General features: G+C 41.8%; 2 protein-coding genes across 2 annotated transcripts; one reads left to right on the forward strand and one right to left on the reverse strand.

Annotated features, from left to right (window-relative positions):
* Positions 1–1,483: 1,483 nt before the first annotated feature.
* LOC110707009 (MLP-like protein 423) lies at positions 1,484–2,668 on the forward strand. The gene is made up of 2 exons (XM_021885029.1): positions 1,484–1,773; positions 2,175–2,668. The coding sequence occupies exons 1-2, from the start codon at positions 1,587–1,589 to the stop codon at positions 2,447–2,449; spliced, it is 462 nt and encodes a 153-aa protein (XP_021740721.1). The 5' UTR covers positions 1,484–1,586; the 3' UTR covers positions 2,450–2,668.
* A 1,924-nt stretch (positions 2,669–4,592) lies between these two features.
* Positions 4,593–5,615, reverse strand: LOC110707559 (agamous-like MADS-box protein AGL81). Its single transcript, XM_021885580.1, has one exon. It carries the CDS (start codon positions 5,613–5,615, stop codon positions 4,593–4,595), a length of 1,023 nt encoding a protein of 340 aa, XP_021741272.1.
* Between the last annotated feature and the right edge of the window lie 17,525 nt (positions 5,616–23,140).

Here is a 23,140-nt window from a genome sequence, read left to right on the forward strand (position 1 = left end):
TGGAAAAAAAAAATTAATATTAATAGTAGTAGTAGTAATAATAATAATAATAATAATAATAATAATAATAATCTTAATAATCTTAATAAACAGAAAAAATAATAATAATAATAATAATGATAATAATAATAATAATAATCTTAACAATCTTAATAAACAGAAATAATAATAATAATAATAATAATAATAATAATAATAATAACGATAATAATAATAATAACAATAATAATAATAATAATAATAATAATAACGATAATAATAATAATAATAGTAACGATAATAATAATATTAATGATAATAAATAAAAATAATAATAACAATAATAATATTAATATTGGTAAAAATAATAATAATATTGGTAATTAGTGAGGGGATTTTTGAAGAGAAAAATATAGTAGAAAAGAAAATGGATTTTTAAAGTTGAAGAAAGTATATCAATATGGGTGTCTATTTATAGAGGGGAAAAAAAGAAAGCCGTTGGTAATTTTTTTTTTTTTTTTTTGGATTTGTATTTTGTAAATTTGCTTTTAGTTGAGTGGAAAAATTGGGTGGGGCCCACAACGAATTTGTTCCTCTGACTGATTGCAGCAACAATCGAACTTGCAATCACTCAAGATGAACAAACTTAGAATTTGCCATTAAGCCAACCATTTTATTGTTCACTCATTGTGAACCATTTAATTGTTCACCCTTAAGGGTGCTCTAAACTCGACCTTGCTATATCACAATATATAACTATTTGATTATTATGAAGTTGTTTGAGAATAGAGACATATTATATGAATTCAAATAGAATTAAAGAAAAAAAAATACTTAAGGATAATTCATCACCTGAATATGACCTGATCTAAATTGAATTGACATAAATCCAATTTAAATGACTCATTTGTCTCCTTAAATCTTGATCAAAGCTTTGTTTTTACTTTTTTTTTTCTTCACATGTTTAGAAGTTAACTTCATTGATATGTGATGATCGTCCCTTAAAGATTAAAGTGTACAATAGTCCTAATTGCTAGCCATGAATTGTGTTTCAACGATTCAAAGTTGTAATCAGTTTGGCTCTCAATCTCTCTCCCTCTTTTTAGGTTTGTTTCATATTTCAACATCTTAAACATAAATAAACTCACTATCCTAAAAATTACTTAATTAATTCCATACACATTTTGAAGGCTAATAAGTATTATGTACTTTGTTAGGTACTTAGCTAATTAAAGCATGTTCCAATCCCCCATCACTCTCAACTATTATCAATCTAACCATCAATTCAGTCACAATTGAAGCAATTTACCATCCAATAATTCAAATATCATCATCATCATCATAGTACATGATGCATAATTAATGTTCACCCATAATCTATATAGGACCAACACCAAATTAAATAACACCACCAAAAAGAGTGGGACAATTAATTATATGTAAATTTAAATGTTATAAAGCAGTTGAACTACTAGCTAGCCAGCCTCTAAATTTAAAGCCACTCCAAAAAAATTGCTTATATAAACTCATTTCATGTGACATTAAGTTTGTATCATTTCATAATATCATATCATATCTTTTTATATTATAATTAGAGAGAAAAAACAATGGCTTCTATTGGAAAGCTTGAGGTAGATGTAGAAGTGAAGAGTAATCCAGAGAAGTTCTGGAACAGCATTAGGGAATCAGACAAGCTCTTTCCTAAGGCATTCCCTGAGTTATACAAGAGCATTGAGGTCCTTGAAGGTGATGGCAAGGATGTCGGATCGGTTCGCCTCGTCAAATTTGCTGAAGGTACACTACAATTTTACCATGATCACAACATATAACATACTTAGCTTATATATACGTGTATATTATGGCTGTCCAATTAGTTAATCGGGTTGGTTTCGGGTTGTACTGTAAATTCGGATTTGGGACATATTGATATTGGGTTTAAATTTTTTTATGCACTAGTTATTAAAGTTGCAAAAAAACGTGTACTTTACTAGCTAAGCTAGTAAAATTACATTCATACACAATGTAGATATAAGATATGTTTCATGTTTATACAACAATAAATGCTATTTAATTAATATGGCACACACATCATGGAATGACTACATGATGTTATGTAACAAAATTTATATCCTCAAATTTGTCTACATTATACTCTAATCATAATTGCTAATCCACCTTACAATATAATTTTATAGGAATTCCCCTGATTACTATGTCAAAGGAGAAGGTCGACGTGGTAGACGAAGCAAAGAAGACAGTAGGATACTCTGTAGTTGAAGGCGACATACTTACCTTCTACAAGAGTTTCAAGGCACAACTCGCAGTCGAACCGAAAGATGAAGGAAGCTTGGTGAAATGGTCATGTGAATTCGAGAAGGCCAAAGATGATGCCCCTGACCCTGAAATCATTTTCAAGGCTTTTGCTGTCAAAACTTTCCAAGACCTCGATGCTTATCTTCTTAAGGCCTGATTAATCTAACAACTCTATATAATGCTTATGCATTTGGTTCATTTGGTACTACTATTATGTGAAGTATTATACAAAGTAGTAAAATGTGCGAAGTTTCAAACTTTCTAGAGAATAAAAGTCCAGTGTAACCTTAATTTGCAATATCAATTAAGCCTTGTTGTAATGCTAGGCTATATGTAAACATCAAGTTTTATTATTGATCCATGTTAGTTGTACGTATTTTTATTTCGCCTTAATTTTGTTAACATAGTAAGAATTTCTACATACACGTACTGCGGTACTGATTAATTCATGGACAATGTTACTAAAGATTTGCTGTATTATATAAAAAAAAAAAAAAAGAAATTGCTGTAAAAGTTTTTGAGACAGGGATCCCATTGTAATTATTATTTGAACCAGGTTAGCAAAAATAAATACTCCGTAATATTATATTAAAAGGAAATAAGAATAGAATTAATTAAAGTAATAAAAAACTACACTTATTATCATTCAACATTACTCAATAGAGTCATAGTCAATAGTCTCAATACAAAGAATTGAATGAAGGGGAACTAACACTATATTAATTAAAGAAATTCATTAAACATATACTCTAGTACTCTAGTACAATGGAGGAATTCTCAGGCTCTAGGAACTTTGGTCCAATAGGACTCTAGGGAAGTGTGGGCCTCACTTTTGTCTTTTTAACAATTAAAAAGCTTTTTAAACAAAGGGAATGTTAAAAACAAAAAAGAAGACAGTATTGTGGATCCTGTGTGTCACAATTTGTCCCAAATGTATTGTTATTTCCGCCAAAATTAATTGATAGCGGGAATTTTCTCATTCTTCCTCCCAATTCACAAAATTTTTAGTTCTCAAAATTTTTTATTTTTTGCAAACAATAAAAATCAGCAAAATAATTAGGTTTCCCATTGAATTCCATTTAATTCATTATTACGAGTTTTGTAAATTAATGAGATATTAGGGACCTAATATCCAGCTCATTTTTGTTGTTACCCAGGTATTACATCAACTACCATTCATATAATTTGGGTTCACTTGTTGGTATTACTTACTGTTTTTGCAACTGTATATGTTAGTATAACTATCTATGTTAATAATACGACTATATTTATTAATATTTACGTTGGTATGGGTTTACTTACTGCTGGTATATCTATCTCTGTTAATAATACCAATAAACAAATTAATGTGTACGTTAGTATGAGTTTACTTAAACGGTTCATTCAATTGGTATGGGTTTACTTACTGTTGGTATATCCATCTCTATTAATAATACCAATAAACAAATTAACATGTACGTTGGTATGGGTCGGGTTTACTTAAATGGTTCATTCAATTGGTATCATCTAATGTTAAACCTTCGTGTATTCTATGCAGCCACGTTGTGCATATCTTGGAATATTTGGAGAATGGAAACCTTTGATTATCCACCCTTTGGCATTTGACTACTTGTAATGGACTGTAATAGTTAATTAAATTCTATGCTTTCGGAATTATTGTGTAAGACTTTTTATGCTCTCTTGATTATGTTATTGTTTAAGACTTATTATGTAAGAATTATTATGTTATTGTGCAAGACTTATTATGTTATTGTATAACATTTGTTATGCTGTCTTGATTTTTATAAGAATTATTGTAATGGTTTACACTAATCATGTTAATAAATTGTACTACCTCGTCCCTGGTGGTATGGTATCAAAACCTATCTGATTGGTATGGTATCATGTCCCTGTTGGTATATATTCCAACTTGCATGGTAGGTAAGACATACCAATGGAAAGTACTGCCCGAATTATAAAAACATTTATCAATGCAGGGTGTAGGTGTACTTTTTCGTTCTGACGTAAATGAATTGATACTCCAGCCGACAATATTCAGGAGGGGGAGTCCATCACTTTTCTCTTTCTCTTCAATTTTAATTTCGACAATTTGCTCCACCAGACAAAGATCTGAACAAGGGGTCCACCACTTAACTTTTTCTCTTCAATAAAAAAGACAAATACAATTATGCCCTTCCCTAGAGCCCTTGTGGACTAAAGTTCCTAGACCCTAAAAAATTCTCAGTACAATGTACGTATAAACACGGATTGAATCTCGTCGACATCATTACTCAGGCTTGAAGCCGTATACATTAAAATAACTAATTTAACTGCGCTGCGGAAGTGGAAATATCAGACATCATAAGATAACCATTATCATTACTATAAGACTGCACGGCCAGCAAATTATCATCAACAAACCCAGACACTTGATCACAATACATCGGACGGTCCATCATAGGAAAACTTTGATTATCAACAAATCCTGACTCTTCTTGATTACAGTAAGTGGGACCCATCGTCGGAAAGCCGCATTGCAGAGGAACACCATCAGTAAATCTCGGCCCTTGATCACCCATCATAAGAAGCGATTGTAGAGGACAATTATCAATAAATCCTGACGGTTGATCGACATCATAGTAACTAGAATTGGAACCCATCATAGGAAGCGATTGTAGAAGAGAATTATCAACAAATCCTGACCGTTGATCCATATTGTAAAACCTTGTATGATCCTCTACGTAAGGCTCCAAAAGTTCCTCAAGCAACCCATCGTAATCTGACTGCGAAAATATGTCATCGAGCAAGAGTGGATTTTTTTGTTGATCAATTTCAACACCCTTAATCACGTCCATTCTACGTGTCACAGAATCTAATTTGTTGTCCAAATTACCAAGTAATTGAATTAGTTGATCTTGCGTAAAATCAGAAAGATTTGTATTTTCAGACCATATATTATACTTCAAATCTTGATCGTCTGCCCTAATTAAATTCTTCTCTTCATTAACATCTCCTAACACATCACTTAAGTTACTTGACCTTTTCTTGTAACTATCATCCTTAGGGCATGCAATGTAACGATTAATTTTCGTATGAGTCAACTCCGAGTTCGTTGCATTTTGGGTTTCTTGGTGTTGTTCTTCTCCGTAGTAGGAAATAACTTCGGGTTCTACGGATTTCGCATTATCTTCTTTAGGAGGAAAGACGATAACACACGTTGGGACATCGCACAAGATCGATAGCTCACGAGCTTTCTTGAACAAAGTTTGTTTTTTAAGACGGAAACATGAGCTTCTTTTACTTTTCTTCTCTATGAAACTGTTTGATGATTTTGCTCTACCCATATTTGCAAATATTTTGATCGGAAATTAAGACGAGAGAATTGGGTATATCTAAATGAAAATAAGGTATTTATAAAAATAAGTGGAAGAAATAGGGTTTTCTATCAGCGTTGCGTGCAAGTCAAGGATCGTATCCTCTTGGCTACAAAAAATTAACTATTTTTTTCTATTTTTTTTTATTTAAAAAAGAAAGCTCTTTACATTTTTACACTTTTAAAAAGAAAACTAGATTTCGAATACTCCCTAAATTCACAGAAGTTCTTCCCCATTTCATGCATAGCTTGTCTTCCAATGTTCGTGTTTGAACATTAATTTATTTAATTAGTTTTATTTATATTAATAACAATAATTATGAAAATTTACAATGAAATGTATATATATAAAAAATAAAGCGCATGTGATAATTTATTTTAACATCCAATGCTTACCATATAAAACTTTAATCGATAGATAATACTTATACAGTACTTTATAATTATTGCGGATATATTTTCGGATATATTAGGAAATATTTGGTAGCATCTTTTTGGTAGTTATTGATATCTTTTGATTGTTTCCTAATCCTATCACTTAAGGGTTAGCTTGTATTATATATGCTTGCAAAGTCATTAATGAGATTAAGCCAATTCATTCATCAATTATTCATGGTATCAAGAGCAGGTTGAATTTTTTTTTTAACCCATAAAAATGGCTGGAGATGATACACCTCCACCGCCACCCCCTCCTACACAAATAGAACCGAATTCACCATTCTACCTTGGGTCTAAGCGAAAATTTGGGTTTTTGGATTGTACCATCACGACACCTATCCCACCGTGCACTCAGTCCGATTGGACGGCTATCAACGCAATGTTGATTTCTTGGATTTCTAATACCATTGATCCAGAGGTGTGTCTTCGCTTTCTAAATGTCGTGAAGCTCGATTGTTTTGGGAGTATCTTAGGAAACGATTTGCTAAAACTAATGGCCCTAGAATTCAACAATTAAAATCATCGCTTGCTAAATGTGAGCAAACTCGTTCTATGCCTGTTTCGGTTTATAATTATGGAAAATTACATGCTTTATGGCAAGAATTAGATCATCATGAGCCATTAATTTCGTGTACTTGTTGTTCGAAGTGTATGGCTAGTCAGTTACATGAGGCTAGGCGAGAATAAAGTAAATTGCATGATTTTTTGATGGGGTTATATACTGATTTTTATGCATCATTGCGCACTAACATATTATCTCAAGATCCTCTCCCAAGCCTAGACTGTGCTTATCAGTTAGTTGTGCAAGACGAACGAGTTCGTACGGCAAAGCAAGAGCATGACCAAAAGCCTGCAGAGGCTCTTGGTTTTGTTGTCCGTACAAGTGCTGTGCATGTGTCAAATGCAAGAAAGTTGGCAACGAGACATCAAGTTGTTGGTCTGAAAAAGTGTGTAATCATTGCAAGAAAAGGGGCCATATTAAGAGCAAGTGTTTTGAGCTTCATGGATGCCCACCTAGCATGGGTGACGGCGGCCAGGGGGGAAGTCCACAGGAGGTCGTGGTCAAGGTTCAGTGCGTGCAAATGCAGTCTTGTATTCGAGTGCTCCTACCACAAGTGCTCCTTCTCAAGGCCAGGTGTTTTCAAGCGAACAATGGAAGGCAATTACGGGTTTGTTTGGTAATACCAATGTCTCCGAAAATCGCTTGAATGGTAAGTTCGATGTTTCTTCTTGAATTATTGACACAGGGGCAACACATCATGTTACCGGAGAAAAAGCTTGGTTGTTTGATGCACAGAATTTTGAATATCCTGTTGGTTTACCTAACGGGGACACTGTGGTGGCTTCTTTAATTGGTTCTGTTCATTTATCGGACAAGATTACTCTCACTGGGGTTCTTTATGCTCCGCATTTGAGTTGTAATTTGCTTTCAGTATCACAACTCTCTGATGATCTTAATTGTATTGTCCAATTTAACCCTTATATGTGTGCTATACAGGACCAAACGAAGGAGCTGGTTGGAATGGGAGCTAGGAAAGACGGTTAGCAATTCGGATTCGGTGAATCATGTTGGCACAGTTGAAGCAACCTCAAGCTTGGAGTTGTGGCATCGTCGAATGAGTCATCCTTCCAAGAAAGTAGTTAAATTTCTTCCTCATGTTAGTAGCAATAAAGATAGTCTTGATAAGGGGTGTGGAGTATGTATGCGTGCTAAACATCCTAGAGATAAATTTCCATTAAGTGATAGTAGGGCTTCTAGGATTTTTGAGAAAATACATTGTGATTTGTGGGGTCCATATCGGCATGTTTAATCATGTGGAGCTCGTTATTTTTTTACTATTGTGGATGATTATTCTCGAGCAGTTTGGATTTATTTGTTGGTTGATAAAACTGAAGTTTTCCGAATGTTTTTGGCATTTGTTGCAATGGTTGATAGGCAATTTTCTCAAACCATTAAAGTTGTGTAAAGTGATAATGGTACTGAATTTAATTGCTTGCTTGATTATTTTAGTGCTACTGGCATTATTTTTCAAACCACTTGTGTGGGAACTCCACAACAAAATGGGAGGGTTGAGAGAAAACACAAACACGTTCTTGAAGTTGGGAGAGCTTTGAGGTTTCAAGCCAAATTGCCTATCTATTTTTGGGGGGAGTGTGTTCTTGCTACTGCTCATCTAATTAATCGAACACCCACTCCCTTGTTACAAAACAAAACACCATTCAAAATTTTGTTCAATAAAACATCCTTATTTGATGCAATTCTTACTTTTGGATGTCTTTGTTTTGCTCATAATCAGAAAAAAAATGGGGACAAATTTACTAGTCGGAATAAAAAATGTGTTTTTGTGGGATACCCCTTTGGAAAGAAGGGGTGTAAATTGTATGATCTTGATTCAAAAGTTTTTTTTGTCTCTCGTGATGTCAAGTTGGTAGAGGGTGTATTTCCTTTTGGTAGCCCGGAAGATGCATGTGAATATAGTGCCCACGGTTTTTGATCAAAATAATGATGTTCATGAGGATTTTTTTGAGTATGAAGTGTTCGATGATAATAAGGTGATTATTGGCGATGAGAATGTGGTTTTAGTGAATGAAGAGCAGGCTGCCCCGAGCATTGAGCATATAGCCCCACACACGGAGCAACCTCCGGGAACAGAAGAACCTACGACTGGCAGATTACTCGCACAACTCCTGCTTCACTCGCGGGAAATCCCGCGGGCGCAGGTTCAACGTCGCAGCAGCAGGGCTTCGTTCTTGCCTCACCTGTACAGCACAACAGGTTTCCTTGAGCAGCACAGCAGCATCACAGATGCCGAGTGCAGCACCAGTACAGTAGCACCTCATTAGGCCTCCACCTAGCAACAACCGAGTGTCGAACCCATGGGTAGGGGATTTCGTGAAAAGGTTTTGTCGGTCAAGCTCCATGATTATATGAAGCATTCCATTTTTGCTAATAGTCCGTCTTCGTCCTCTCTGTCTCCTATCACTCTTTCAGGTACGCCTTATCCTTTAGAACATTATATAAATTGTGACAAGTTTTCTGTAAATTATCCCAAGTTTCTTGCAGCAGTTGTTCAGGAAAAATCTCCAAAATCCTTCAAAGAAGCCATGAAATTTAAAGGTTGGCGACGGTCTATGAAAGAGGAAATAATAGCTCTAGAAGACAACGGGACATGGACCTTAGAGCATCTTCCCCCTGGTAAGAATGAAAACTCTAGGGAGTCAATGGGTGTATAAGACGATTTTTTTTTTCTAATGGTGTCGTTTAGCGCCTCAAGTCTCGTTTAGTTGTCTTTGGAAATAATCAGCAGGAAGGCATAGATTAAAGTGAAACATTTGCTCCAGTTGAAAAAATGACTACAGTTCGGGCATTCCTTGCAATTACAGCTTCTAAAAATTAGGAAATTCAACAGTTTAACGTTCATAATTCCTTTCTACATGGTGATCTGGATGAGGAGGTGTACATGAAATTACCTCCCGGTTTTGAAAGCTCGGATCTAACTTTGGTGTGTCGTTTGAGGAAGTCTTTGTATGGGTTGAAACAGGCTCCGAAATGTTGGTTTGCAAAGTTAGTTACGGCTTTAAAAGGGTATGGTTTTCTCCAATCTTACTCTGATTAATCTCTTTTCACATATACTAACGGTAATATTCAGATTAATGTATTGGTGTATGTCGCGTGTTATTATTTCTGGAAATGAGTCCGCTAGGTCGGTTGTGTTCAAAGCTTATCTCCGTGATTGTTTTAAAATGAAGGACCTTGGTCCTTTGAAGTATTTTTTGGGCATAGAAGTTGCTCGTTGTCCATCTGGTTTGTTTTTGTGTCGACGAAAGTACACTTTGTATATTATTTCGGAAGCTGGTTTGTTGGGGTCTAAGTCATGTGGTTTTCCGATTGAGCAAAATCACAAGCTTAGTCTTGTTGATGGTGAGTTCATGGCTGATCCTGAGTCCTATCGAAGGCTAGTAGGATGGTTGATTTATCTGTTGGTCACACGACCGGATCTGGCTTATTCTGTGCATGTTCTTTGGGTCAAGGTATTTTGTTGAGTGCAGACATTGATCTAACTCTGCAGGGTTGGTGTGATTCAAATTGGGTGGCGTGTCCTCTTAGTCGTCGTTCGTTGATAGGTTGGATTGTGTTTTTAGAACACTCTCGTATATCTTGGAAGACAAAGAAACAGCCTACAGTACGTATCACGGTCTTCTGCCGAGGCTGAGTATAGATCCATGGCAGCCGTTACATGTGAGTTAAAAATGGTTAAAGGCTTTATTGTTAAGTTTAGGAGTGAATCACCCTAAGGCGATCAAGTTGTTTTGTAATAGTCAGTCGGCCCTTCATATTGCTAAAAACCTAGTTTTTCATGAGCGGACAAAGCACATTGAGGTTGACTGTCATTTTATTCGTGATGCTATTAATGACGGCTTAATTTCTCCATCCTATGTTTCCACTTATTCCCAATTAGCGGATATCTTCACAAAAGCGCTTGGAAATAACAGTTTGATTATCTTCTTTTAAAATTGGGCATTTTTTATCCTCATGCTTCAACTTGAGGGGGGGGGGGGGGGGATATTTGATACGAGTCGTTTACCGTATAAAATTAATTAATAATTTACCTAACTTAAACCTTCAAAAATATTAAAAACTAGTAAAAGGGTAAGTAAGGGTCGATCCCACGAGGAGATTAATTAACTCTTAAAACTTAAAGTCTAACTCGAAAGTAAACCATATACATAAAAGAGTATTATTCACACTATGTACATGAGATTAGAGGGGTTTAAATTGAACGAGTAACTAAAACAAACAAGATGAAAAAAAAATACTAATCTATTATTTAGAATAGACGACAAGCAAACCACCAATGGAATATTAATTCGATCATAGGTTAAAACGACATAACTTAGTTCCCAACTTCCTTTCATATAGTCTCCTTCATTATTCAAATTAATACTTAGGTAGTCAAATTACCGCCGCGGTCGATTTGATATATATAGCTCACTAGAAATTAGAATCTTGCCAATATACTTTCTGTTTCGGGGTTTTCTGATGTCCTGCGGGAGAGTTACAATTCCGAGACTGGAACCGGACGCCTGTACCTGCAAAACAAACGGATGCTCCGGATGATTGGAGATCCGCCTCCGACGGTCAAGTTAGTACTTGATTAAGGAGTAATTAATGCGGAAATTAAAGTGATTGGGTCTCTCTAGGTGAGAGTGTTTAATGTGTGTAATCTGCGTTTTTAGCGTAATCTCCCTTAATGGGGATTAAGGGAGGTATTTATAACCTCGGGAAACGTGTCAATCTAGGTTTAGGTTAACCTTGGGCTGATTGGGCTTCCCTCGGAAGTTGGGCCTAGGTGACCGGTTATCCCAGGTGTCATGGGAAGGACACGTGTCGTGTCGTAATTGGTCCATAGTGGACGAATCATTGCTTGACACATGGCAGGCTCCTATTGGCCCATGTGACGGACACATGGCGGAACCTGATTGGTCCACTTGTCAGATGGTGATTGGTGGGGAAAAATCCCCTAATAATTTGCCCCTCACAGGTGGCACGTGACTGGTCACGTGTTACCTGTGACAGGTATCGCCCTGTAACAGGCGACGACCTGCTACAGGTGTCACTCGGCGAGAGGCCGAGAGATTCTCCCGCCAAAATTTTGAATTCTGGAAGTGACCCTTCGCCTTCTCACTTCGCCTATATAAAGGAGTGTTGACTTCGGTTCTCTTACTCTTAATTTTCTCTTTACTTTATTCTTTTTTGAAATGGCACCACGGAAGCACACGACACGACCTAGGTTAGTGATCAGCCGGTCACTGGGGACGGTTGAATCTAGGACTAGGAGTGCCGCCTGCCCTTTTCTGGACCCATCTTTGCCCTTTATACAAAGTCCGACTGTATCTGTGTCTATGCAGAGCATGATGGCCAGAACAAAAAAGACTGCCAGGATCTCAAACTCAGACGGCTCCTCCCACAGGGTGCCGATTAGTGAAACATCTGACCAGGCGCCAGATGTGGAAGTGAAACAAAGCGGCTTGAAAGCCGGCAATTATGAGGGAGGAGTCAAAGTGACCCCTTCCCATTTTACAGTTGACAATTCTACATTCTCTCCTGCTCCTTTTAAAGGAGAGGAGGCGGGCCCCTCCGGGAGAGGGGAAGAGTCGTCCTCTTCGGACTCGTCAGAGGATGATTCCGAGTCTAGCTCTTCTGGCCATGCTTCCCTGGACACAGAAGAGAAAAATAGTCGCCTACAAGAGGCGAGGCTTTCTCACGCAGTTGAGAAGGGGGACGATTGGGCGGAGCCATCCGCCTCTCACCGAGAGCAAAATACCCCCTACTACTGCACAGTACCTCGGGGCCGGATCACGGCCATGCAAGAGAAAGTGGAGAGCTTTATCGCAAACCACACAATGGGCCCCGGCTTTTTAGTGTTCGTGCCGGATCCAGAAGACACAGTCGTATGGCCGGCTGGTACCAGTTATGATGGCGCCTGCTTTGGCTGCTACGAGGCGGCCATCAAGGCTGGGCTGCGCTTCCCACTACTTCCAGTTGTTCAGCGGATCTTGGATGGGTATGAGTTGGGGTTATGGCAGTTAGCCCCGAACTCCTGGGTCAACGTACTCGGCTATGTGGCCGGGTGCGAACTGCACGGGGTGGAGCCGAGCTTCGAGGCTTTCGCCCACATGAACTACCTCAGGTGGACCCCTAAGGCAGGCGGTACCGGCTGGTATCAATTGACGAGCCACAGGGGCTACCTTATGACGAGAGGTAAAGCAAACAAATGGAAGGACTGTCGGAGCACCTTCCTCATCATTGAGAGTTCAGACACAGAGCTGAACAAGCGCTTCAACAGGTGGAACAGGAATCCGCCCCTTCTTGCAGGCGGCCGCAGCATGCCGCCTGTTCCCCCCAAGGCTAAGAAAGAGATCCTAGATAAAGGACTCTTCAAAGTAGAGTCGAAGGTGAACTCTACTTCAGGGGTACGAGAGCAAGTACCCCTGCACTGCGTCCCGAGCTTCAAATGGCTCTACGACGAGTACTTTTTGGCCGCCTGTGGCCTCAGCAGTCGGTGCTCAAGAGGTAGTCGGCCTGTCGAATACTCTGCTGTTCCGTGCATTTCTTGTTATGACTTTTATTAACTTTGCTATTTGTTTTTGCAGCGGACGCCATGAGCAAAATTACCGCCTCCAAGACTGCGGCGGCCATGTTGCGGGCCTCCATCATGCAACAGTCTTCAACCGACTCCCCCAACAAGGGGGCACCCTTGGTGGGCTTCGAACCTTTCACCCTCTTTTTGGAGTTGTGTTTATGCATATACTGACTATTTTCTTATTTTTTAGACGGGCGCTCCAAGAGCTTCTTCTTCCCAACAGCCGGACCCCAAGGCCCGGAGGACGACTGTTCCGAGCTCTCCTGGTTCTGCCAGGAAACATGCGGCGGCTGAGAAACAGCCGACCACTTCTTCTAAAACTCCAGCTGGGCCACCTAGAAGTATGAAATTGTCCTTGTAAATTTTAGACTTGCTCCCTTCTTTACTAGGTCTAATCCGTTTGTTTATGCTTGATGCAGCCGGCCCTCAGGAGCCTGACTTGGTCGAGGTGGCCAAGTCTATGATCAAGGCCGTTCCTCCAGCTGAAAGGGAGGCGGTCAGGGGTGTTGGCACCCTTGACCCAGACGGGATTGCAGGGGTCCTTGCTGAGGTATACTTAGCATATTTTTGAGTATTTGAATTCCAGGACGCCTGTTTTCTTTTTGTTTGGAAACTGACGCCTGTTCCCCTTTTTACTTAGGCCCTGCTCCGAGTGAACGGCCTTCGCAAGCTGCTTGACCGGAAGAACAAAGAGGTAAAGGCTGCAAAAGCTATGGCCGCCTCTGACTGTAATAAGGCAATGTTTCAAATTGCCCAAAATGAAGTTGTGACCATTGATATTCTTTATTATCAGGCGCAGGCTACCGCCGCTATCCGGGCTCAGTTAGAGGCGGCCCAGAAGAGGAATAGCGAGCTGGAGGCGACCATCAACAACCTCAAGGCCGAGCTGAGACCTCTTCGCCAAAAGATGTCCTCATACGAAACCTTGGAGAAATCCTTGGCGAGCGTAAAGGAACGCCTGGTGACCCAGGAGAAGAGTCTTACTCAGGAGCTCTCGGAAAAGGCCGAGCAAGAAAAGAAAGAGCTGGTCCGGGAGATGATGGAAGACTCTGCTCAAATCCATCGCATGACTTGGGGCCGCCTCTTCCCCAATGCCGACTTTGCCTCATGGGAAAAAACGTACCGCCAGTGTTCTGATAGATATAATCAGGAGATCCTGGCGGCTGCTGAGGAAGAGGCGTTGGCGGCTGCTGAGGAAGAGACGTTGGAGGAGGAGGAGCAGCCGGTAGTGGCGCTTGTGTCGCTTGGGGGTAATGCATCAAAGAAGGATGCAGCTGAAGCCGAGTCCAGCAAGAAGAGTGCTGACCAGACGGCAACTGCTAATATTGAAGATCTGCCCCCTTCTTAAGCTTTATGTCTTCTTTCCACGGCCTGCGTGCCGTTTGTTTGTATTTACCCGGCCAGGGGGCCGGGGCTTTGAATATTTTGCCGGTCTTTAATGACCGGCTTCCTTTTAATGAATATTTTTGTTTTGCTTCAAACTTGTTCAAGTATTGAATATTCTGATATCCAATTGTACACTATACCGACTGTTTTACATGGCCGATAGTTGCAGACAGGTACAGATAGTTAGTCACGCCGCCTATGCCCCTGGACGACTGGTCGTCTGTTTCCAGGCTAGACGATCAGTCGGCCATTTATCCAATCGGTATTCGAACCATTTTAAAGACTGGATCCCCTTTAGGCAGGCGGTTCTGTCATATAAAATTAACCAAGTAGGAAAGTGGTTTCCTACTTGTCATGTTTTTAGGCTAGAGACTTTAGGCCGTCTAGGCCGACTGTTCCCCGCCATATTAAATCTAGTGTGAGCCGGTGCTGTATGAACACCTTTTTAGTTTCATACTAAATTTTTAAGGAGTGACCAAGTAAACATGATTGTTACCTAGTCGCCAAGTAACTGAGTAGTAGAGGTATCAAACGGTGGGTACCGGTTGTTCCCCTTTATTCGCCAATGTTTGTTGGCTTTTAACTCATAGGTTGTTAACCTAGCAGGAGTAGTGATTGAGAGCCCCTGTTTGCTAAAAACAGGCGGACGACTCATACCTTTTAGGCTCCATACTAAGTTTGAGAGAGTGACTATGAGTTAACTTTGGTGTTACTCAGTCGCCGTCACTCCAGCTTGAGTAGTAAAGGTACCAGGCGGCGGAGGCCGGCTGAACCTTTTGATTCGCCAATGTTTGTTGGCTATTAACTCAAGAGGTACCCCCTGCATTTATCCCAAGTAATACAGGCGGTCATCTGACTCAGATGTCAACTGCTACCACTGGTTTGGTTAGTGATAGAGTTATCCTTGTCTCAAAAACGGCTACGTGGTTGCCCTTGGGGACAGTCGTATAGGTGCCGTGTAATTAGTTTATAGAGCAATGTTCCACCCAAAAGGGAGCTGCTCTCTGCGACGAATTTCATCCGGAGGGATGCCGCCGGACGCCTGCTATGATGTTGGGACATGTCGTATTAGTTTTGAAGATTGGATCAGTTGGCTTGGCGCCTGGTCTGATCATTCGGCCTGTGGCCTTGGTTAGTTCTTGGTGAACGTAGGTGCTAAGTAAAAGGAGGGTAGCCGCCTGTTTAGGCACAGGGTCGGCCAGGCCCTGATCATTTTTAGTTAAGTATAAGGGGGGTGGCTGTGTGTTTGGAACCAGTCGGCCCTCTTCTATGGAGAGTAGTCGACTATATGTCCAGACGGCGTGCCCCTATGGTGATAGAGTAAAATATTTAATTGAGAGTAGCCGACTGTAAAGGTACAGGCGGCATGCCCCTCTGAAGATAGGGTAAAATACTCAATGGAGAGTAGCCGACTGTAAAGGTACAGGCGGCATGCCCCTCTGAAGATAGAGTAAAATACTCAATGGAGAGTAGCCGACTGTAAATGTATAGGCGGCCTGCCCCTCTTAAGTAAGAATAAAAATTAAACATGGAGAGTAGCCGACTGTTTGTCAGCAGGCATGCCCCTCTTAAGTAAGAATAAAAACTGAGTATGGAGAGTAGCCGACTGTTTGTTAGTAGGCGTGCCCCTCTTAGTACAAAATTGAATATTAAGTATGCAAACTTTTATTAAGTAGCCCTTGACTATTTACATCATTCAAAAGAAATATTTCTTAAGATTATCTACATTCCAAGTTCGAGGCAACGGTTGTCCGTCTGGTGTTCCCAGACGGTAGGTACCGTCCCTGACCTCTTCACGAATTCGGTAGGGTCCTTCCCAGTTGGGAGTTAGTTTGCCAGACTCATTAGCCCTACCAACTGCTTCCATTTTTCTAAGTACAAAGTCCCCCACTTTGAGTGGACGCCTGTGTACTTTTTTGTTGTATGATCTAGTCATTCTCAGGCGGTAAATTTCATGGCGCAAGACAGCATTGCCCCTCCTTTCAGGAAGTGAGTCTAATGCCAGGCGCATGGCTTCCCAGTTTGCCTCTTCGTCATATAGCATTACTCGAAGAGTCGGCTCGTAGTGTTCTATTGGAAGAACAGCTTCCGCACCATAAGTTAGGAGGAATGGAGTTTCTCCAGTCGCCCCTTTTTCAGTCGTCCTAATGGCCCAGAGAACATGTGGTAATTCATCCGCCCATAGGCCGCCTGCTCGTTCAATCTTTTTCTTGAGACCGTCTGAGATGATTTTATTAAAGGCTTCTACCTGGCCGTTTGCTTGTGGACGGCCGACAGATGCAAAGTAGTGTGCAATTCCTTGGTCACCCAACCAGCTTTTGAGAACAGACGTCTCAAATTGGGGACCATTATCAAAAACCATAGACATGGGAACCCCGAACCGAGTGATGACATTTTTCCAAATGAATGAAATTACATCCTTCGTCTTGATTCCCTTTACAGCCTCCGCCTCTACCCATTTAGTGAAGTAGTCGACGGCAACAAGTATGTACCTCCTTCCGCCTGTAGCAGGCGTATATGGACCCAGAATATCCATGCCCCACTTAGCAAACGGTAGTGGGCTATGAATGGTAGTGAGGTCAGTAGCTGGACGGTGAATTAGTTTGCCAAACCTTTGGCACTTGTCACATTTTTTCACCATCACCATCGCATCTGTTTCTAAAGTAGGCCAAAAGTAGCCCTGCCGCCTTGCTCGTTGAGCAAGCGTCCTACCGCCTATATGGGAAGCACAGTAACTAGAGTGAAGATCGTCCAGTATCTCTCGCCCCTTTTCTAGAGTAACACACTTTAAGAAGGGTTGAAGGTACCCCCTTTTGTGAAGTTCTCCCTTTATTATTTCAAAACTGGTTGCTCGTTTTTTCAGTGCTGCCGCCTGTTGATGATCATCCGGCAGGGTACCATTTGTCAGATATGCCCTGATTGGATCCATCCAGGTTGAGCTTCTGTCTAAGATTCCAATAGGTTCTTCCTCAATGCTTCTCCTCTCCATTACTTCCCAAAAAACAGTTCGAGGAGTATCACAGGAGGCGGATGATGCTAATTTTGAAAGTGCATCCGCCTGGTTGTTTTCTGATCTCGGCACTTGGGTCAGATGGAAATCCTCAAGTGAGCCGACTGCTTGTCAGACCGCCTGTAAATACTTGATCATGGCCGGATGGGTTGCTTCGTATTCGCCATTGTACTGACTCACTATCAATTGTGAATCGGAACAGGCGTCTATTTTTCTTGCTCCTGCCGCCTTGCACATGCGGATTCCGGCTAGTAAAGCTTCATATTCTGCCTCATTGTTTGAGGCCTGAAAACTGAAGCGTAAAGCATACTCGTACCTGTCGCCCTCTGGAGACTGACATATGACTCCTGCTCCACAACCATTTGAAGTAGAGCTTCCATCCACATATACCTTCCAGACTTGGTCTGTAACTTGAGAGTCCGGAGGACGAGTCATCTCAACAATAAAGTCAGCAAAGGCTTGCCCCTTCACTGCTTTTCTAGGCTCGAAAGTAACTTCGAGGCTCTGTATTTCTATGGCCCATTTGATCATTCGGCCTGACGACTCCATGATGGTCAGTGGCCGCTTGATAGGTTGGTCTGTATACACGACGACTGCATGTGCCAAAAAGTAGGGCTTCAATTTTTTAACAGCCATGAAGAGTGCAAGACCAAATTTCTCCACTAAGGGATACCTCAACTCGGCATTTTTCAGTACATGACTGACAAAGTAGACCGGGAGCTGACAGCCGTCTCTTTCAGCAAGGAGAACAGCCCTTAACGCATGATCAGAGACGACCAGGTACATGTAGAGTACTTCTTTGGGCAAAGGGCTAACCAGCCTCGGCAAGGAATGCAAGTGAACTTTCAATTTCTGGAAGGCCGCCTCAGCATCCGGCCCCCATTCAAACCTTGCCTTTTTCTTAATTGCCTGGAAAAAGTATAGGCATTTGTCGCCTGATCGGCTTAGAAATCTTCCCAAGGCCGCCAGACAACCTGTTAACTTCTGAACCTCTCGGATGGTACGAGGCGACTGCATGTCAATGACCGCCTGCACCTTCTCAGGGTTCGCCTCTATTCCTCTCTGATTGATAAGGAATCCGAGAAATTTCCCAGACTCAACTCCAAAGACACATTTCTTGGGATTGAGCATGACATGGTGCCGCCTGAGTGTGGCGAAAGTTTCTCGGAGGTCCGACAGATGATCTTTCTGAAGTTTAGACTTGACAATCATATCATCAATATATGCCTCGACATTTCTCCCAATTTGATCAAAGAACACAGTGTTTATCATTCGCTGGAAAGTGGCCGGGGCATTCTTAAGACCAAACGGCATGACCGTGTAACAGTATAACCCCTGATCAGTGACGAAGGCCGTCTTCTCCTGATCTTTCTTCCATAAAGGAATTTGATGGAAACCAGAGTAGGCGTCCATAAAGCTCATCAAAGCATGGCCGGCTGTTGAGTCGACCAGGTTATCAATTTTAGGCAGAGGGTAACTGTCTTTGGGGCACGCCTTGTTTAAGTCTGTGTAGTCTACACACATTCGCCAGGTGCCATTCGGCTTTTTAACAAGCACCACATTTTCAACCCAGTCTGGGAAGTAACATTGCCGAATGAACCCTGCGTCAAGTAATTTTTTAACTTCGGCGGCTGCCGCCTGACTTCTTTCTTCGCCATGGTTCCGCTTCTTCTGCCGTACCGGCTTCTTTTTCGGATCCACGACCAGTTTATGTACCGCCAGATCAGGACTAATGCCTGGCATTTCGTGGACTTCGAATGCAAAGATGTCCTTGTATTCTTTCAATAGTGTGTGAAAGTCGTCACCCAGGACTCTTAGAGCAGCCGTCCCAACTTTGACTATTCGGTCAGGACGCGAGTCGTCTAAGATCAGGTCCGTATGCTCACCAGCCGGCTGAGGGCGGAATTCATCCGACCGCTCCTCTGCCAATGATTGCTATTTTCTGTCTTTTCTTGCGGCCCCTGTCTGGGATGCCTTTCTCTTCTTGCCGCCTGCTTCTTGAACAGGCGCACTCTCCTTGACATTGTCAAGGTCTATTTTTCCACCACTCGACCTAGTGGCCATAACAGTGGGCTTGACATCCGAGAGATAGCACTCTCGGGCCATCCTCTGATCTCCCCTTAGGGACCCTACTGTTCCATTATCCCTCTCAAACTTGAGCAACATAAGAGATGGGATTATAACAGCCTTGGAATTATTCAGGGTTGGTCGTCCCAGAAACATGTTGTAGGCCGAGAGTTCTTCTACTACCAGGAACCAGACTACCATGTGTCGTCCTTCCACTTTTTCGCCCAGGCGGATGGGTAAATCCACTCGTCCCACTGGGTGGACGACTCCTCCTCCAAACCCTACTAAAGGGTGGGATGCCGGATGTATGCAATCAGTCTGATATTTTAGTTTCGACAGACATTTGCTACTGATGAGATCTGAGGAGCTTCCGGTATCTATGAGGATTCGGCCAACTCTCTGGTTGGCCACTTTACATTCAATAACGATAGGGTCGTCATGCGGCCCTCTTACCCCTCCTAGATCTTCTTCAGTGATGACAATCTCAGGAAATGAATATTTGGAGGGCCTTTCTTGGTGAACGGAATTTACATCTAACCGTCTGATATTGTCTTTGTTGCCCCTAATAGTGGGCCCGCCTCCTGAGAAGCCGCCTGCAATGGTGTAGACGACTGCATTATCTGTATCGGAGCTGTCGGCCTGTTGATTCTTTTTGGTCGACTGCTTTTTTGAGGAAGTGTTCCCCGTAGATTTCTTGACATAAGTGTCAAGATCACCTTGCTCAGCCAGGCGGTCCAGATACCGCATGAGAGTGATGCATTCATTGGTGTGATGACCAACATCTTCATGATAATCACAGAATTTTTCTTGGTTCCGATTGTTTGCAGAACCCTTCATGGGGACCGGCTTCTCAATTGAGATCCGTCCCTTGATTTCCTTTAGGATAAATTGGCTATCCTTGTTAAACACGTACTTTGGGGAGTATGGTTTGAATTCTTTTTTCTTTTTCTGGGCCGGCTGTTTAGAGGAATCAGCCGCCCAGACCTCTTTTCTCTTCTCGTCTTTGTTTGACGACTGTTTCTGTCGTCCTTCTCTTTTGTCGGACCTTTTCCCGTCTTACTGTTTTACCGTACTACAAAGATCAGTCGCCTGTATATAGGCTTCCGCTTCAATCAAGGCCTCTTGAAGAGTCGCCACCCTCTTTCGGACCAAATCAAATTTGAAGGTCGACCCGTCTTTGAGACCTCTGAAAAAGTCAGTATAGGCTACTTCATCCGGTAACCCTTGAATCTGTATTCTCATCAGGTTAAACCGCCTGATGTAAGAACGAAGCCCCTCCTTCTCGCCCTGCTGAATTGTTCCTAAATCAAGGGTCGTCTTCTTCGCAGGGATGTTCATGGCGAAGTTGGAGGTGAATAAGTAAGCAAGCGTCTTGAAGTTATTTACACAACCAGTCGGCAGGTTGGCGAACCATTGTTGTGCGATTCCTTTGAGAGTCGCTAGGAAACACTTGCACCAAGTGGGATCATCCAACCCTTGAAGGTACATTAGGTTGGTGAATGCCATCAGATGGTCTTCTGGGTTAGTAGTGCCGTCATAGGCGCCTACTAATACATTTTTCACTTTGGCCGGCTGAGCGGCTTCAGTAATTTTCTTGGAGAAGGCCGACGGCTGTTCACCAAGTCTAAGCAACCGTAGCTGCCAGTCCATAGGTTGGACATTTTTTGCTGCATGTCCACCAAACGGAGGTGGCTGTAAAAAATACTGTTGTTGCGGTACAAACGGTAAGTTTGGTACCGCCTGGTCGCTATGAAAGCCGGACTGACGGGAGGTGCCGCCTGACTGACTCTCATGATACGACTGAGTATGCCTCATCGAGGTATTTCGCAGACTGTCTTGGAAGTTTGAAGTAGAGGCCGACTCTGACAATCGGTCACTCTTCTTCTGCTCCAGCAGTAGCCGAGCGTCTGTGTATGTTTTCTTCGACCCGTCCGCCTGAATATGACGAACAGGTTTCCTATTTCCTGGAGTAGGAAAACGGTATTTTGTGAAATCAAGGGCAGGTGGCTCCCACTTCCTAGATTTAGGATGAGGGGTCGCCTCTCGCCCTTGAACTGGTTTCCTCTTTAGTAAAGTGGAGGGTTTCTTAGCCGACTGCTCCTTGTCTAGAGCAGACGGCTTCTTGTTGATCAACTCTTGAATTTCTCCCTTGAAGTCCCTCATGAAGGTCATGAGTTCGTTCCTTGTGATGGGAGCAGACCCATCAGTCGGCTGCTGCCGAACAGGCGGTGCGCCTGCTGGCTCGCTTCCAGTTTGAAGATGTTCCCGTTCCCTCCTTTCGGTATGACGGGTACGTCGGGCCCTTAGGGTCCCGTCTGAAGCTGTGTGAGCTTCAACTTCAAATTCATTCTCAGTATCGTGGTCCGACTGAACTAGAGGGTCGTCCAGGGGACATCTCTCTTCAGGAGTCGGTACAAACGTGGATTCCATCTCAGAAGTACTCTCCCCACAGATGGCGCCAAGATGTTTCGGGGTTTTCTGATGTCCTGCGGGAGAGTTACAATTTCGAGACTGGAACCGGACACCTATACCTGCAAAACAAACGGATGCTCCGGATGATTGGAGATCCGCCTCCGACGGTGAAGTTAGTACTTGATTAAGGAGTAATTAATGCGGAAATTAAAGTGATTGGGTCTCTCTAGGTGAGAGTGTTTAATGTGTGTAATCTGCGTTTTTAGCGTAATCTCCCTTAATGGGGATTAAGGGAGGTATTTATAACCTCGGGAAACGTGTCAATCTAGGTTTAGGTTAACCTTGGGCTGATTGGGCTTCCCTCGGAAGTTGGGCCTAGGTGACCGGTTATCCCAGGTGTCATGGGAAGGACACGTGTCGTGTCGTAATTGGTCCATAGTGGACGGATCATTGCTTGACACGTGGCAGGCTCCTATTGGCCCATGTGACGGACACATGGCGGAACCTGATTGGTCCACTTGTCAGATGGTGATTGGTGGGGAAAAATCCCCTAATCACTTTCTACCCCAATAAACTTGATTTATTAGACCAACTCACAAATTCAACAAAAACTACGATTGAGCCGCTCAAACTAGTAATATCGAGTCATTCACTCTAAATTATCAATTAACGCCGCATGAAGTAATAATTTAGCATAGTCTAATAACTTCATACTAGTAATCGTGCACTATCACAAGTATTAATAAAATAAACGTTCATATAAAAACAAAGAATCATGTTAATCGATTAAATATCAAACTTGAATATTGAAATACGATTATACTCAGCGTTTAAACGACGAAACATAAATCAGGAAATTAAAGACCAAATTACATCCAATTCACCCAGTAGAAGCAAACAAATTAATCACAAAATTGAAAGATTAAGAATAAATAAATTAAGGAGAACTTATGAACCGAGCCAAGAATCAAACAAACGCCGCTCAATTTCGCCGTCAAATTTGTCCCTTCGCCTTCCAATACTACCCAATCGATCAAT

Source organism: Chenopodium quinoa, unplaced genomic scaffold (assembly GCF_001683475.1).
Source record: "Chenopodium quinoa cultivar QQ74 unplaced genomic scaffold, ASM168347v1, whole genome shotgun sequence".
NCBI classification, from domain to species: Eukaryota; Viridiplantae; Streptophyta; class Magnoliopsida; order Caryophyllales; family Amaranthaceae; genus Chenopodium; species Chenopodium quinoa.

What these genes read in the sequence shown, in the direction of transcription:
- LOC110707009 (XM_021885029.1), top strand. Translation starts at nt 1,587, where the DNA reads ATGGCTTCTATTGGAAAGCTTGAGGTAGATGTAGAAGTGAAGAGTAAT. An exon ending in CCTCGTCAAATTTGCTGAAG is followed by an intron (nt 1,774 to 2,174) that starts GTACACTACAAT and finishes ATAATTTTATAG; the next exon opens with GAATTCCCCTGATTACTATG.
- LOC110707559 (XM_021885580.1), bottom strand. Translation starts at nt 5,615, where the DNA reads ATGGGTAGAGCAAAATCATCAAACAGTTTCATAGAGAAGAAAAGTAAA.